The sequence below is a fragment of the Aptenodytes patagonicus genome, chromosome 2 (genome assembly GCF_965638725.1).
Source record: "Aptenodytes patagonicus chromosome 2, bAptPat1.pri.cur, whole genome shotgun sequence".
NCBI classification, from domain to species: domain Eukaryota; kingdom Metazoa; phylum Chordata; class Aves; order Sphenisciformes; family Spheniscidae; genus Aptenodytes; species Aptenodytes patagonicus.
Genome location: NC_134950.1, coordinates 69,369,514 through 69,384,541, shown reverse-complemented (window position 1 = coordinate 69,384,541; position 15,028 = coordinate 69,369,514). Strand labels below are relative to the sequence as shown.

The following is a 15,028-nucleotide window of genomic DNA, read 5'->3' as shown; positions in this document are numbered from 1 at the left end:
CACACGTAGAGTGCTCCCTCAGAAGTATGTGTTGGCATGCCAAAGGTGTGCTTGCAATCTATCACACTGGCTCATTCAAATTGTCTTAACATAATTAAAAAGCACAATTAAGCTCCGGGCTACCATGTTTGAAGATCTCCTCAAGGTGTCTTCAAAGACATTAGTCTGCAGCATGCTAGCACTTTTCAATTGTGTTAAATTAAAACCATCACAACATCCATTCTGTTTGCCCAGCACAGGACCCAGAAGCAGAGCATGTGGTTTCCATGTTTAAACTGGAAGCACCTGAAGAGGAGAAGTGGGAGAACTAGACAGTGTTGTCACTAGCACCACTCACTAATGCTGCTTCTCTAGTGAAAACAAAATGAAAGCGGGAAAAGAGAGTGGTAGATTGGGAACAGGACTTCAGTCTGCAGAAAGGCATTGCAAAGTTCCCACCATTTGTCCAGTCTGTATAGAAAATTATTTTTAAACTGCTATTTTTGCTACCATTTTTATACCAAACTTGTTTTCTTTTTCAATGTGAAGTTAAAATCTTTCTAATTCATCGTCAACCTCTGCTACTAACTCTGCTTTGAATCAGAAAATGTCATCCCTGGGAAGTCTGATCCATTATCGCGCTGAAGAAGAGAGACAGCCGCCTTTGAAATTAAGTGATGCAGACTTAGCTGACCACAGCAAATTATAAGCCACGTGTGCATCCAAGTGTGCATGTGCTTCTAGTTAATTTCTGAAGTGAATCATAGATTCATATCTGTAGATGTTGATGATGTAGATAATTTATATTATGGTAACGTTCATAAAATAGTAAATGAGTGGGAATTAACAATTCTGAAGGTGGAAACAACTTCAGGTAGAAGGGGGCAGGGGGAAGAGGGCAAAGGAATGCACATCTTTCTCTGATATTACTGACATTTTGTCTGGTGTATGCTTCAGCTCATATGATCCAGAAGTCTCCTGTACTGGTGTACAGTCCTGGGGAGGCTGCAACCACACCTGACCTAGGTACTCTACCAAAACGTAACAGAAAACAACAATTGTTTTCAAAGGCTTAGAATCTGGGCATTGAGAAGTAAAGGGAAAACTAATTACCTGAAAAAGAATGAAAGATGTTGTAAGAAAATGAAAATTTTAGGAGAAAAAAACCAAGAAATCTCAAGTGTGCTCTAAACCACTTTGATCAAGCACAACTAGCATTCAAGTCTACACCATCATTTAGATGTTTTTGTAGCATGGCAGATTTAAGCCTTCAGTTCTCTCCTGTAACACCTGATGTTATACAAGATGTCATTTTAGAAAATATGAGACCATGTTGGAAACCAATTTCCTGAAGAGCTACGAACAGGGTCATATCGTTATCTAGGGTTATACTTGCAGTTCTGGCAATTTTCTTTTTTAATAAATATGGATAAATCCATAGGACTCCAAAGGACAACAAATGCTGTCCTTTATCTTGTGTCTAGGTTTCAAAATTGTGCAAAAGATGCTTTGTGCAAAAGAGGTCAGAAATCTTTCTGAGGACAGAAAATGATACAAAGTCCTTGATCCAACAACGTAAAAAAGCCAAAGACACATTTAGAGTTGCGTTGTCGGAGAGCTGAGCAGTCAAACACAAATCATCAGTTCTGACCAGGAAACTAAGTAGTTATGTTAGAGCGGTTTACTAGCCCAGACCCTTCATAGGGCTTGTTGGCTCACGCACAGCGCTGCACTGAATTACCCCAGTTCTGGGCTAGAGCTGCTTTGCACCTTGGTGGTTTGGATCACAGCCAGAAGAGCTCCGTCCCGTTTCCACAATTTTGCGTAAACAAGGCTGTAGAAGACTCAGCCGTATCAGATACATACAGCCAAATTAGACACGCATTGATACTTCTTGAATACAGGTTACAGACTTATGTGGGGAAGTGAGTTTAGCCCATTCCAAAACCAAAAGAAAAACACCCTTTTATTCCTTTGAAATTACTTTTTCCTTCTTCTTGCTAGATCCATCGTAGATGGTCTGCTTTAGCTCCAAAGCTGGGCAAAACCAGATACACGCGAAGGCTGTTCTCCGAAAGCAGCCCGCGTGCCAGGTGCGGAATACACATCACTGAAGGGCAGGAGGTGGTTTTTCCCCCGTCACTGGGAGGATGCTAAGAGAAAAGCCGACGGAGTTTAGTTTAAGACAGCTCACCGTTCCTCCCAGGTGCTATAAAGTACGCGAATCGTGATTTCAACACTCCTCAAGGAGAGAGCGGCCCCCTGGCTGACTCTCCCTTGCCCCCGCACCGGCGCCCCTGACTGGGACCACCCCTCCCCAGGTTCGCGCTAGCCGGCGCCGCTGAAGCCCGAGGCCGGTTACCGGCCCGGGCTCCTGTTTCCTCGAGGCCGCCCGAGCCCCTCAGCCACCGCCTGGTCTGGCTTCCCCACCCGGGCAGGGACCCTCCGGCCGCCCCCGCCTGCCTCGAGCGAGAGCGACGGAGAAACTCTCGGTGGGAGCGGTGGCGGCGGGGACCACTCCCGGTTTTCCTCCTCCGCCGGCTCCGGGGGGTGAGGGGAAGCTGCGCGCGCCCACGAGGAGCGGGAAAGGGGGCGGCGGGGGGGGGGCACAAGGAGAGGGGGCGGCCGCCGAGAGCTGGCGCTGCTGCGGGGCGGAGAGCGGGGAAACGGGCGCTGCCCCTTTAAATCCCGTCCCAAGGGGCGTGGAAGGGGCCGTGAGGGGGGCTGAGCGCGCGCGCGCGCGGGCGGCATCGCTTGGCGCCCCGGCAAGGCAGCGGTGCCCCGGCGGAGGGCGGGGAGGGGGCGGTGCGGAGCGGAGCGGAGCGGGCCGCCCGCCCGCCGTGCGAGCGGCGGGAGCGGAGTTGGCCGGGAGGGAGCACGGGCGGTCGGCGGCGGGGGTCCCGGTCGGCTCCCCGCCATGGCCACGTCCCCGTGCAGCAGCAGCGGCGTCTCCTCCTCGTCCTCGTCGGGGCTGGGCGCGGACGCGGGGCTGGAGATCCGCACGCGCTCCGTGGAGCAGACGCTGGTGCCGTTGGTGTCGCAGGTAGAAATACCGCCGCGCCAGCCTGATCCCCACCCCCGCAACCCCCAAGGGCCGGGGTAGGGCGGCAGCGGCCGGCTCCCGCCGGGGGGCCCGCCTCCCCTTTCCCGGCCGGCACGGAGCTCGGCCGCCGCCGAAGTTTGCGCGCTCGGCTCGCGGCGCTTCGTAGCCTCCCCCCCCCCCCCCTCCGGTTGATCGGGCCGGGGCGGCTCCTCTCAGCCGCGCCCCCTTCCTCGCGTCCCGGGCCCGGGGTCCCGCCAGCCGGCGCGGGGCGGGGGCGGTATGCCGCTGCCGGCGCGGGGGTGCGGGGGGGATGCTGCTCGCACGTCCCTCCCCGAGAAAGACTCCGAAGTTTCCCCGCAAGGTCGCGGTGCCGTTGCGTAACGCCCGCGGCGCGAAGGCGCTGCGGTGCCGTCGGCGGTTTGAGCCCCGGGATGCCGCGGTCGGGGGCGGCGGGGCGAGGGGCTGGTGGGCGCTGGGCGGCGGGAGCCATTGACGCCGCCCGCCCGGCGGAGGGGCCGCACCGCCGCCCGAGTGCCCCCGGCTTCCCGGGTCTCTCGCCTGATGGTTTTCCGCATGGGAGCGTTCTCCTTTTCGCACAGCTTGGTGCTGGTGAGAGCGGCCGGCTTCCAGGGGATTTGGCGAAGCTTTTGTGTTTTCGCGGTCTGGCCTGAGCGTTGCATTGATTGGAGCTCTTACCGCACCCGAGGATAGTACCCGAATTTTAAGAAGTGAAATAGTACGCAAACTCTGTCTTGGTGACCTCTTGATGTGTCCCGCTCAGTGCTAAATCAGCTTAAAAGAAAAAAAAAAAAAAATCAGGCTTTCAGGTGGTCTGCTAAGTAATTATATGCCAACCACTTCGCTGTTGGTGGTGGATTTTTTAGATCTTTAGTTACAAAATTGCCGTTTGATATACCCAATCAAATTTTTCTTTCTTGAAAAACAATGTATGAAAACAGCACAGTGTTTGCTGTATAGCATTTTTGTACTTTGAGCACTGATTATTAAAGTTAGCAAGTCAAAACCTATCTGTACAAAATCTTTAAACAGTGTGTAACAGCTATACAAAAATAACTATTTCTGGTGAGGTCAAGTTATGTTTATACCATCATAGCCCATCTGGAAACAAACTGTTTTAAGTCTTGTTTTGCATTTGTACAGCTGGGCTGGAGGAAGAGTTTGTGATGGGTAATTGTTTCTGTGCTTGTCGTGGTAGTTTGTCTTTCTCTGTTTGAAGAAATCGCAGTCAGCTTGAAGAAGCCCATCGAAAGGATTAAACCACTTGTTCCAAGGCAAAGTAAAATTAAAGTTCAATGAATCTTCTACTCCTGAAACAATTGAGAGAGGTAGAATAAGGAGAACACTTTTAGGAAACTTAAGAGCAAACAGAAACCCCTCCAATTACAAAGGCTGAATTTAATTGCATATGTTGAATTCTTACTTTTAACAGATTTCTGTGAAGATGTGCACATTCTTGTTCCTCTGGAATACTCTTGGTATTACTCTTGTAATTACTTGGTAATACTCTTGGAATAACAGTGGTCTTATTTCTCTGTGGATTCGTTATTTCTCGTTGGATTCGTTGCACATGTAATATGTCATGTATGATTTTTCATTGACCACAAAACCTATGACTGCGTCTTCCAGAAGTGCTAAGCATCTTTCACTTCCCCTGTATACAGTGTAAGGTCTTCGAGCATTTGTGAACACTCAGAGCATACTGTTTTCCTGGTAAAGCACTTCAGACTCCAGACTTCAGATGCAGGCTGAAGTTGCTGATGGTATCAACAGTAGCTCCCTACACTTGCCTGCTAAAATGCCCCACTTACTGTACTGGTTTGTCAGTTCTGTCTGTACTGTTTCATCTAGATTGTTCAGTAGAGGTCTCACTGGCTGGCTTTGTTTGGGTATTTATGCAGAAAGGGTGTTTATTGAGTACTTAATCTCAGAATTTGTTTTTATATTCTGCATAAGCTATGTTTCAGCAGTACTGCTCAGGACTTTGTTTTTCTGCTTGTACAAAATACACTTGCAAAGGGATTTGTTCTTGCTGTGAAGTTAACTTCACAGTTTACCCTTTTGTTAAAAGCTGGAAAGTGCTATGTGATACCTGTATACTACTGAAAAAAAAAAAGTCAGAACGCTGCTACTGCTTTTTCACTACTTATTTTAAGCAAAGAAGAAACAAAAGGTGGCCTGTCTGACAAACTCACTTTCAATCTCTCTTGTGGAGCTAAATCTATTTTTTTTTAAGGGGGGGGGGGGAAGCTGCATTGATTCTTACTTAAATTCATGTATTGTATACATTGTCCTAACTAATGTACTATACAATTGCATTGTATGGTACAGTACATCAATTTACATACTGTAAATGTGTGTTTGACCGCTTGCTCTTACTCAACAAATGTGAGGGTTATTTTTATTTGATTTTTTTAATTGCACTTCGCAGCTTGATTTTTCTTACAGACTATATAGTAACAGAGTATATTTGCTGACAGCAGTGGTATAAGATTCCTGTTTTCCCGGCAAGAGAAATTACCCTTAGAGTCATTACTGGGTATGTTTATTAATAAATAGTAAGTTTTAAAAACTAATTTACAGAGTTAAACTAGGTCTTCATTTTCTCTAGATCTGTTCAGACTCTGATGTGGCCCTTTCCTAATAGTGCCACAAATGACAAAAGAAGATGGCAGATTTAAGCCGCAGTATTAAGCATATTTGCTAACACTTCTTTTTCGCTATCTACATATCTGTACTGTGAAGAGAATCATTCTACAGTATTGCGCAAAGCATGTGGCATGCAGTTTAGAAAATACGGCTTTTGGGGTCAAACCCCACAATTTTCTTCAGAACAAGTAGAAGTCTCTTCTGGATAGATGTCTTTAGTTCAGTGTGCCACATGTAAATAGTACAGCATTCTTTAAAATCTAGATACCTCCTTCACTGCTGCTACCCATTTCCAGTCTAATTATGTTGGGTTTTATTTTTTTATGGAAAGTTTTTGGCAACACAAGTCAGGAAGGGTGTTTAAAGTGGTCAGTGCTGACTCATTTAATAACAAGTCATTTAAACAGTTGAGGAAAGGCAAAGATGGGGAAAAAGCGCTTTGCAGGATGTGGCTCCACCAGCGACTTCCTCAGCTGCCATTATGTACCTGTTTCCTAGTCTAGCAGCAGTTGGGTGTCTTCACAGCTGTAGGAGTCTTTCTGTCTGGTTCAGTTCTAAGGAAGCGCTCTGAGGAACTGCAGAATAGGTTTTCGTCAACCTTCACAGTCAGGTACTTGGGAAAAGTTCACTGAGAGGGAACTTTGAGCTCTGTCTGTGTATGTTCCCAAAAGAACAAAGTCAGTTTTCATAGTTGAAGGTGACCTATCCTCCAACATCCTGAGTATAGACCTATGCGATTACAGCTAGCTGCTCAACCTTCAGAAAGCCCATTTTGTCATAGGCACTTTGGAGAATGATTGTGTGCCCACATGTACTGAACATGTTTTTCCAGCCTGTCAGAGGTTTTGGAATTGGCTTGACCTATATAGTCAAAATAAAAGCTTAATTACAAAAAGCCCATGATACCAATGTCTCTGAATTTTGTTATTGTCAGTCTTAGATTCTGAATAAGTTAACAGTGGTACGTGCCTTGAGGTGGATAAAACAAACCTGTTCTTTACTATGGTATTATTTTAGCTAGCTTCAGAGAAAGCAAGGAAACAATTCCCATTTCAGTAAACATTATATAGTTATATAACATTACATAATGTTCTGCCAGTATTCTGTTTTTCCAGAAGTTTCTGGAGTTATGTATTAGAGCCCAAAGAAGAACCAACAGCTGATGTTTTCCCATTTATGTGAAAGGCTCACTAACACAGTTTTCAGACTGAAGGTATGACTTTAGAATAGCCATACTGGATCAAGCTAGAGGTCCGTATATAATCAGTGGCCTTTTCTCTGGTTTTTTTGGTCAGTTACCAGTGGCGTCCCTCAGGGACTGATACAGGGGCCAATATTGTTTAACGTCTTTATTAATGACCTGAATGTTGGGATGATGGGTCAGCATGTTCAACAGGCATGTGAACTCCCCTACAGCGAGTTGGAGGGTGTCTGATATGCTGGAGGACAGGGCTGCTAGACAGAGGGACAGGCCGGAAAGATGATCTGACGGGAAGTTTGTGAAGTCCAACAAAGGCAATAATACCAAGTCCTGCATCTGGGCCAGGATAATGCCACACAACAGTACAGGCTGGGATCACCTGCCTACAGAGAACCTTTGCGGGGAAAGACATGGGGGTTCTGGTGGACAAAGAGTTGAACAGGGGTCAGCAATGATGGCCAGCTGCACACTGGGCTGTTAGTAGGGGTGTAACCAGCAGGCTGCAGATATTATTCTTCCCTTCTGTTTGGCACTTGTGAGACGTCTGGAGCATCATGGCCAGTTCTGGGCTCCCCAGTACAAGGGAAAACGCTGACATAGTAGAGCATGCGACATAAGGGGAGAGGTTGAAGGAAGCGAGTTTGTTCTGCCTCAAGAAGAGAGGTGTAATGGTCAGCTAGGACCTAGCTTTCATCTAGGAAGCTAGGATGGTACTTTCCCATCTGTATCACTTTAATCTGCAGTGATTTTTTTTGTCTGACACTTTGTTCCCTGGTCAGTGTTGCAAGATGTTTCTGCAATTCTGTAGTCAGATCTTATCTTTACTGTCCTGAATAACTTAGGATCACCAGCAAATTTTCATCATTTTATTACCTGCTTATCTCTCCTCCCTCTTTATGATTATGTAGAATAATCCATGTCCCAGTGCAGGTTTCTGTGAAACTCCATTGGTCATCTCCCTCTATTAAAGTAAGCAATCATTTACTGCCTGCCTTCCTTCATCTTCCTTCTCATCATTCTGTCTCTTAATGAGTTAAATATTCATACAAAGGGCCTTCTCCCCCCCCCCCCCCTCCCCCCGAGACTTGCTTGGTGTCCTTTGAAACCTTTGGTATGGACTTTGTTTCCTAGTTTTCCGTCAGCAGAGTGCCTCCTTATCCATGTAATGGGTGATCTCTACAGAGAAATTTGGTTGTTTTGTGAAGCAGGAATTCCTTTAACAAACATCGTGTTGACGTGTTGAGTCTTTGCCAGTACATCATATTTATTTGGGTGTCCACTACTTCTGTTCTTCCTAACTTTTTGTATTGATTTGCCATGTACAAGTGTTGGGCAACCTCCATACCTCAACTGTCAATCTAGTTTTAAGCAGGAGATTGCATGGGAAAGTTGATATAATCTATTGCATCTTTGAGTCCCTTGAAATCGTGCCCCTGTACTAGGCACTGGTGAGGCCACACCTCGAATACTGTGTTCAATTTTGGGCCCCTCACTACAAGAAGGACATTGAGGGGCTGGAGCGTGTCCAGAGAAGGGCAACGAGGCTGGTGAGGGGTCTGGAGAACAAGTCTTATGAGGAGCGGCTGAGGGAACTGGGGTTGTTTAGCCTGGAGAGGAGGAGGCTGAGGGGAGACCTCATCGCTCTCTACAACTACCTGAAAGGAGGTTGTAGTGAGGTGGGTGTTGGTCTCTTCTCCCAAGTAACTAGTGATAGGACAAGAGGAAATGGCCTCAAGTTGCACCAGGGGAGGTTTAGATTGGACGTGAGGAAAAATTTCTTTCCTGAAAGAGTGGTTAAACATTGGACCAGGCTGCCCAGGGAAGTGGCTGAGTCCCCATCCCTGGAGGTATTTAAAAGACGAGTAGATGAGGCACTTAGGGATATAGTTTAGTGGGTGGTGGTGTTGGGTTGACGGTTGGACTCGATGATCTTAGAGGTCTTTTCCACCCTCAATGATTCTATGATTCTATGAAATCTTGGTGAATAACATCTAATGTTGGCAAGTTGTTCCAGTTCATTTTATCTAATATTTTCATAGCTTCTTCTGCAGTCACTTTGATTCCACACAGATTCTCCGAGTACATCACATAGATACATTCTGGAGTAGGGATCGCTTCACTTTCTTTTGTAGTTGAGCACAAATATGAATAGCTGCTGTGCTCTGTTCTTATTTTCTGTCAAAGGGATGGGGCAAAGCTGTGTTAAGGAAGTAACTGAGTATATCAGGGTTATAACTCCTGAAGAAATGGACTGTAATAGCTGGTAAGTTACTGTATGTTTAGTGGAACTGATGTTACTCTCTATGGAACTGAACAAGCATGTTCTATCAAAGAGAGAGATTTAAGAGAACTGTAAAACTGTAGACATGGAGTTCACTATGCTGCTCTTCCATGACGCTGGTCTTTGAATTTTGTCTGTAGGCTAGCAGTGTCTTTGGGGAAGCTGTTTTGTGATCTCATTGGCTTGGAAGTCCTCAGGTGACTGGAAACTACCAGGTTGCTCATGTTGTACCCAGTAGCAGCAGAACTCCGAACAGCAGCTCACATTTAGTTCTTCAATATACTTGTAGACGTGGACCTTAGTATGTCTCCTTACTGAAGGATATTTTCTCTGGATGTAGCAAAGGAGCTTCATATGGCTTATTTTTGGGGGGATGTACGCATGTGTGGTGCCAACACTGGCCAAAACCTATGTAAGAGGTTTATATATGTTAAGTGACATACATACACGTGATACCTTTCAATGAGTGTTCATTTCTTCTAAACTTCATAGCTGCAAAACTAGTAATCTTGGGAATTATTCAGTCATGGATTTGTCTTAATGACTTTTTTGCTAACAGCTTTAAAGCAGAGAGTCCTGTATTAAGAGCACTGTTAGACTTCTAACTTGCTATCACTAGCATTTTATTCTTGGAAGTCTACAAAAACATGGGGAGGGGAACCACCACATTTTCACTATCTGTTTTTCCTCCACATCATGCATCAGTCTTGTATATAAGCTGATGTTTGAATATCTGTAGTTGTAGTATTGTATTGCAGAACAGGCTCATTATATACCTACTTTTGAACTTGTTGCCAATCAAATGCATTCTCTCTTTCTCCTTTAGAGACTAAATAGAAGTGTCTCATATACTCTCTGGACAATATTCATAAAATTAAGGAATATGTGTAGTCTCAATTCCCTTCCTGAACTTCAGCATTCAGACCAAGCTCTCATCCATTTCAACTTATTTGCATTTCCCATGCAGTAGATGCACTGAGAGATTTGTTCCAGCAAGTCCCTTGGCTGCCTTGTTTCACTAGGCATTTTTTGGTACCTCTAGGTCTTTCCCTTTCCCACCTCTAAGGTGCTAAAGGGTTCTTACATTGTTGGCCGTTCTTGCTCCAGTATGGTGCCAGGGCTTGCGCTTTGCCCCTTATGGCTCTTTCTGGAGGATGGAAAAATTCCTCTTTGGAAAAAGTAGGGTAATCCATATTTGTCTTAAACTCATTGCTTTCTTCAGTGCATCTGAGGGGGGGGAGGGGAAACCCAACAACCCTGAGTGCACTCCTTTTAAAGTGCTTCTTGGGTACTAGTCTTTATCCTTCAGTACGTTAAAAATTCGGGTAACTTGCAAGCTTTGAGAAGCTGTTTCTCCCCTTTTCCAGGATTTTCTTCTTTGTGAATTAATTCGGTACTCACTTTAGACTTGAGACTTGGCCCTACTGTTGATTAATAAAATTATGAATTACGGTGTAGAGGCTTGGCGCTGTAACTTGTACTGAGTGAAGCAAACCTCCCGCTAAACTCTTCTTAGTTTACATCCTGTACCGCAGAGAAACTGCCGTGGATGCAGTGTCATACGCATTAACTGCTGTTGAGTCTGGAAGCATATGGTATGCTGCCTGTGTACAGAGTTGCACCTCATTAGTTTCAATTAGTCACTAACTCACTGACTCTTCTTCTCCCTTTGGTTCCATAGGTATTGTGGGTTAAGTTGTGAGCTTGTGGTTTGTGTTACCAATCTTCCACTCGATACAAATTCTTTTTCTGGAAAATGAAGTTTGCAGCAGCTCAACTGTTACTCAGTCTACACTTGGTACTCTGTGCCCCTACAGGGGCCTGATTCTTTCTCTTTGATTTAAGCAGAAAACTTAATCGTATGAGTTTGTCATCTGGCTGTAGATAATGTGATTACTTCAGTCAGTATCAGTTGTATTTCTGGGCTGATGTGGTTGCAGGTTTCCCTTTACTGTGGCTAGTTTTTAATTGACAGCTATTTAGTCATTGAAGCTAGGTTGTTATGAAACAGTGAAAGGGAAATAGATAATAATTTACAGTTGTGGTTTTTAAGGTATGCTGGGGAGCACAGGAGTACCTTAGAATATCCTAAATAGGTAGATGAAATTATTTTGTTACATTAATAATGAATGATGTTAATATCACTAATGATATTCTGCTTTACAAGAAAAATTACGCTTGAAGACTTTATCGCATGAGCAACAGCACTACCATGAAACAGCTGTGGTTTCAGGGTTTTTTTTCTGTGAACCCTCGGATGGTGAAATTGGCTTTGAGTTAAGCTTGGCTACTGCTTTATAATGTTCAGTACCTTAGTCTTTGATGTGATAAATGAGTCAGACTAACATTTCAAGTAGCTGAAGTAAGATGCTTCTTACTGACATAGCTGAAAATCAATTGCTCTTTTTCAATGGAATCTTATCTTTCAAATTTATGAGATCTGATTAATGACTTTTCTATAGATTAAACAAATTTTTGTAGTTCTCCAGCAGAACGAGTATTAAATCAAAACTGCCTCACAGTGATCCTACACAAAAAGATTTAGAGCAGCTTTCTTGCTATTCAGCATTATTAACAGATGGTTTTAAACAGATTAGGTAGGGAAATCCCCAAAGGATGAATTATGAATTAATGATTGTAAACAACTGATTATAGTTTAGTAAAACTGCTGTATGGTACTATGAGCCTCTGGCTTTCTGCATGGATTTATTTTACGTTTATTAATTCATTGACAAAGCATAACTCTTGCTAGATAGAGCCTTAAATGCTATTTTTTACTCATTGAGGTGTATTGCATTCCATCACTAGCCTTGTTTAAAGCTAGTGAGGTAAATGAGTAGTGAAATAGACTCTAGTGCCAACTTGTAACTGTTAATCTACTCCAGATACTGAATGGCATGATTTCTTGTTTTTATACATAAAATGAGTTCTCAAATGGTAAGATAACTCCTAAACGCAAGTTACAAAAATCATGTATGAGCAAATCCTAAGGTTCTTTCAGATGTATATGGAAAAATAAAAAGATATACAGTTGCATTTGTCTTAGAGAAACATTTTTGTATTGACTTTTTGTATTAAGCAGAATGAGTATAACCACTTATAACCACACAAATCATGTATTTTCAAATAACAATAAAGTAAAATTGTGCAGTAGTAACTTAATAATGTAAATGTGATTTTTGGGGGTGGTGTTTTGATTTTTTTTTTTTTTATTCATAGGTGTCAAAATTGTTTAGAAGGGTAATATTGTCCAAAGTTGCAAGTGTTTAATATGTAGGAGTTAGACAAATGTATGGAATGTTCCCTTTTAATTATCAAAGATTCTGTATTGTATCTCAATGTTACATTTAAATATTCTTAAATTTTCCAGCTGAATGAGTTTTTTGTTGCCCTTGAGCTCTTCAAGGAAGCAATCAGAAGAATATACAGGCTCTTTAACATAAATAAGATGTTCCTGGATTATATGAAGCTTTTGTTTTGTTTTACACTCTTGTAGGTGGATAGTAGTTGGATTTGCATAGCCTTTTCCAGAGCACACTGTACTTCTCTATTAATCCCTAGGGCAAGTATGTGCTTTTCAAGATGAAATACCAGGTGTTGCTCTGAAATGAAGTGGTATGTCAAAATGCTGCTAAGGAAGCCTTCTCTAAAAAAAGGCTGGAGGAACCCTCCTATCTGCAACATGCAGTGCAAGACAGATTGAATGGCTGGTATTCGTGCCACTGAAGCTGCCTGTTTATGGGACTGACAAACAACTTTTTCTGCACCTTCAGGAGCCAATCCTGATTTGAATAGAAAGAATTCTCAGTTGCAGGTGGTATCAGTGTGTTGTCTGTTACATCCTTTATTACAGTGTCTGAATTTTTAGTTCCACAACAGTGGCTTTTTTTTTTTTTTTTAATAAGCAGCTCAGAGCTGGCTCGGGCATTGTTTGCACAAGCAGTAGAAGGTTAGGTGCACTATCAAAGGCAAGTTAGGGAGGAAAGCCACAATAATAATTTGGCATTCAGTCTCTGGTTTTGAGGTTACCTGATCATGTTAGTAAATGGAGTTATTTCTGAGACTTGCATCTCTCTGGTGCTGAAAACATGTCTGTATCTGTTTTGACCACATCTGAAAGTACACTTTAAACAATGAACTTCCCTCTAAGTTGGTTTTGTTTACTTAGGCTTGCTCATGCCCAGGATTTCTAGGTGCAGAATGAAAAAAGGGTAATAGCTTTGTTTATGAAATCTACCCATTTGGGTAAGAAGATACTGAACAGGAGGGAAGGAAAATGTACTGGCTTGTACACCCCTGAAACCACTTATTGGGTCTATTAGCTTATGTTCACTTTTTCTAGTGAGGTAGTTGTGTGTTTCAGCAAACTTCAAGACAGCAGTTGAGTTAGAAAGCCAATTCACAATGAAAAGTGCGGTAAAGGCCATTTTATTTTTGGATGCATTTTATGATCGGTAAACGCGTATTTTCTGATGTTCAGTATACTTGCTGATGCACATATCATATAATCAGAAGAGGTTAAACTGGACTTTCAATTTGAAAAACAAGTTTTGCCAACTCGTGTCAAGTTGCTCAAAGGTGCGAATTTCAGCCTGTAAGCTTCCATACATCTTTTCAAAAAGAGAAGGAAGCTTGAACTTGAATTGTCTGAAAATGAAGATCTTTATCATCATCACTCATTTCTGTAGAAATTCTGAAGACACAGGGAAGATAAGGCAGTCCTCTGACTTGTAAGGCATGTGGCAATAAGAGTAAACAAGGTGGCTTTGATTGGTGTTCAAGCCTCACTGAGCATTCTCCAGTGAGCCTTCTCCTCCTCTTCTCCCGAGTGTGCAAAAAAGAAGGGAGGATGGCAGGAGTGCAGGTCAGTTTTCATGTACTTCTCTGCTTTGTATCTGCAGATCACTGGGGATCCCTGATTTTAAGGAGTCTGTGAAAAGTGAACATTAAAAAGCAAGCCTATTTCTCCTCTACAGTAGTGTTACTTTAGTAACGTTATTAAAGTAATTCAAACCTCCACAGAATATCTAAGAATCCACAGGGTGCAAGAACTAGTCAGTTGTGTTCATTCCTTTTTTTTCTCCAGAGTTCCTTTTCACAACAACTTGCAAAAAAAAGTTGGAAATAATTCAATCCTACTGAAAAAGAATTTCTGAAGTTTCTAGAGTTTTCATTATTTAAAAAAAAAAAACAAACAAAACAAATCCCCAAACCCAAAATAATCCACACTAGAGGAAATAAACTGGTGTCATCAAAGTACCACGTCTCAATTGAACAAGTTCTTCTGTATCACATTTTGGATAATCATTTTCTCGATGGTGTTTGGTTTGGATCTTGAAATTTAAAGGGCCCTTGGTTTTCTAGGAATGCATTCAGCACAAAGAAAGGGTATTCACTACTATAGTACAGTCTTGCAGTGAGTTGAATCCTTTCCTTTGATCTCTTAACAATTCCAAGAATGTGTAACAAGTACATAGCAATGGTACTAATAATCTGAGGTGTGTATTTGAATTTGAAGTTGTGTACTCTTGCCTTTCCTGGCAAACTTTACAAAGAGTAGGTTTTGAAGCCTAGATCTGAAGGAGGTGAAGAGGACCGTTCTCACCTCTTCCAAATAGTATTTTCTACCTGTTGAAGCTATTGTGCTTGTGAGAAGTGCACAATTAAATGTTGTGGTGTTTTAAAATGGAATGTATGATTTGCAGTTAACCAACAATCTGGTTATAACTGCAATATAGCTAGTGTCTCATTTGCTTGTTTTATTCTCATGCTCTTTTCTAGGCACCCATGTCTGGGTACTGCAGGAGATATTAGGTTAGGTATACTAGTTATCTGATTTGGTAGGGCTCTTCTTGTG

The 15,028-nt window shown here is 43.1% G+C and overlaps 1 protein-coding gene across 1 annotated transcript in view; it reads left to right on the top strand.

The window, feature by feature from the left end:
• Positions 1-2,834: 2,834 nt before the first annotated feature.
• Positions 2,835-15,028, top strand: part of CTNNAL1 (catenin alpha like 1) — a 59,437-nt gene continuing 47,243 nt past the window's right edge. The window contains exon 1 of the mRNA XM_076330181.1: positions 2,835-3,022. Within this exon, the coding sequence (XP_076186296.1) occupies positions 2,897-3,022 (126 nt within the window). The 5' untranslated portion in view covers positions 2,835-2,896. The remainder of the gene's footprint in view (positions 3,023-15,028) is intronic.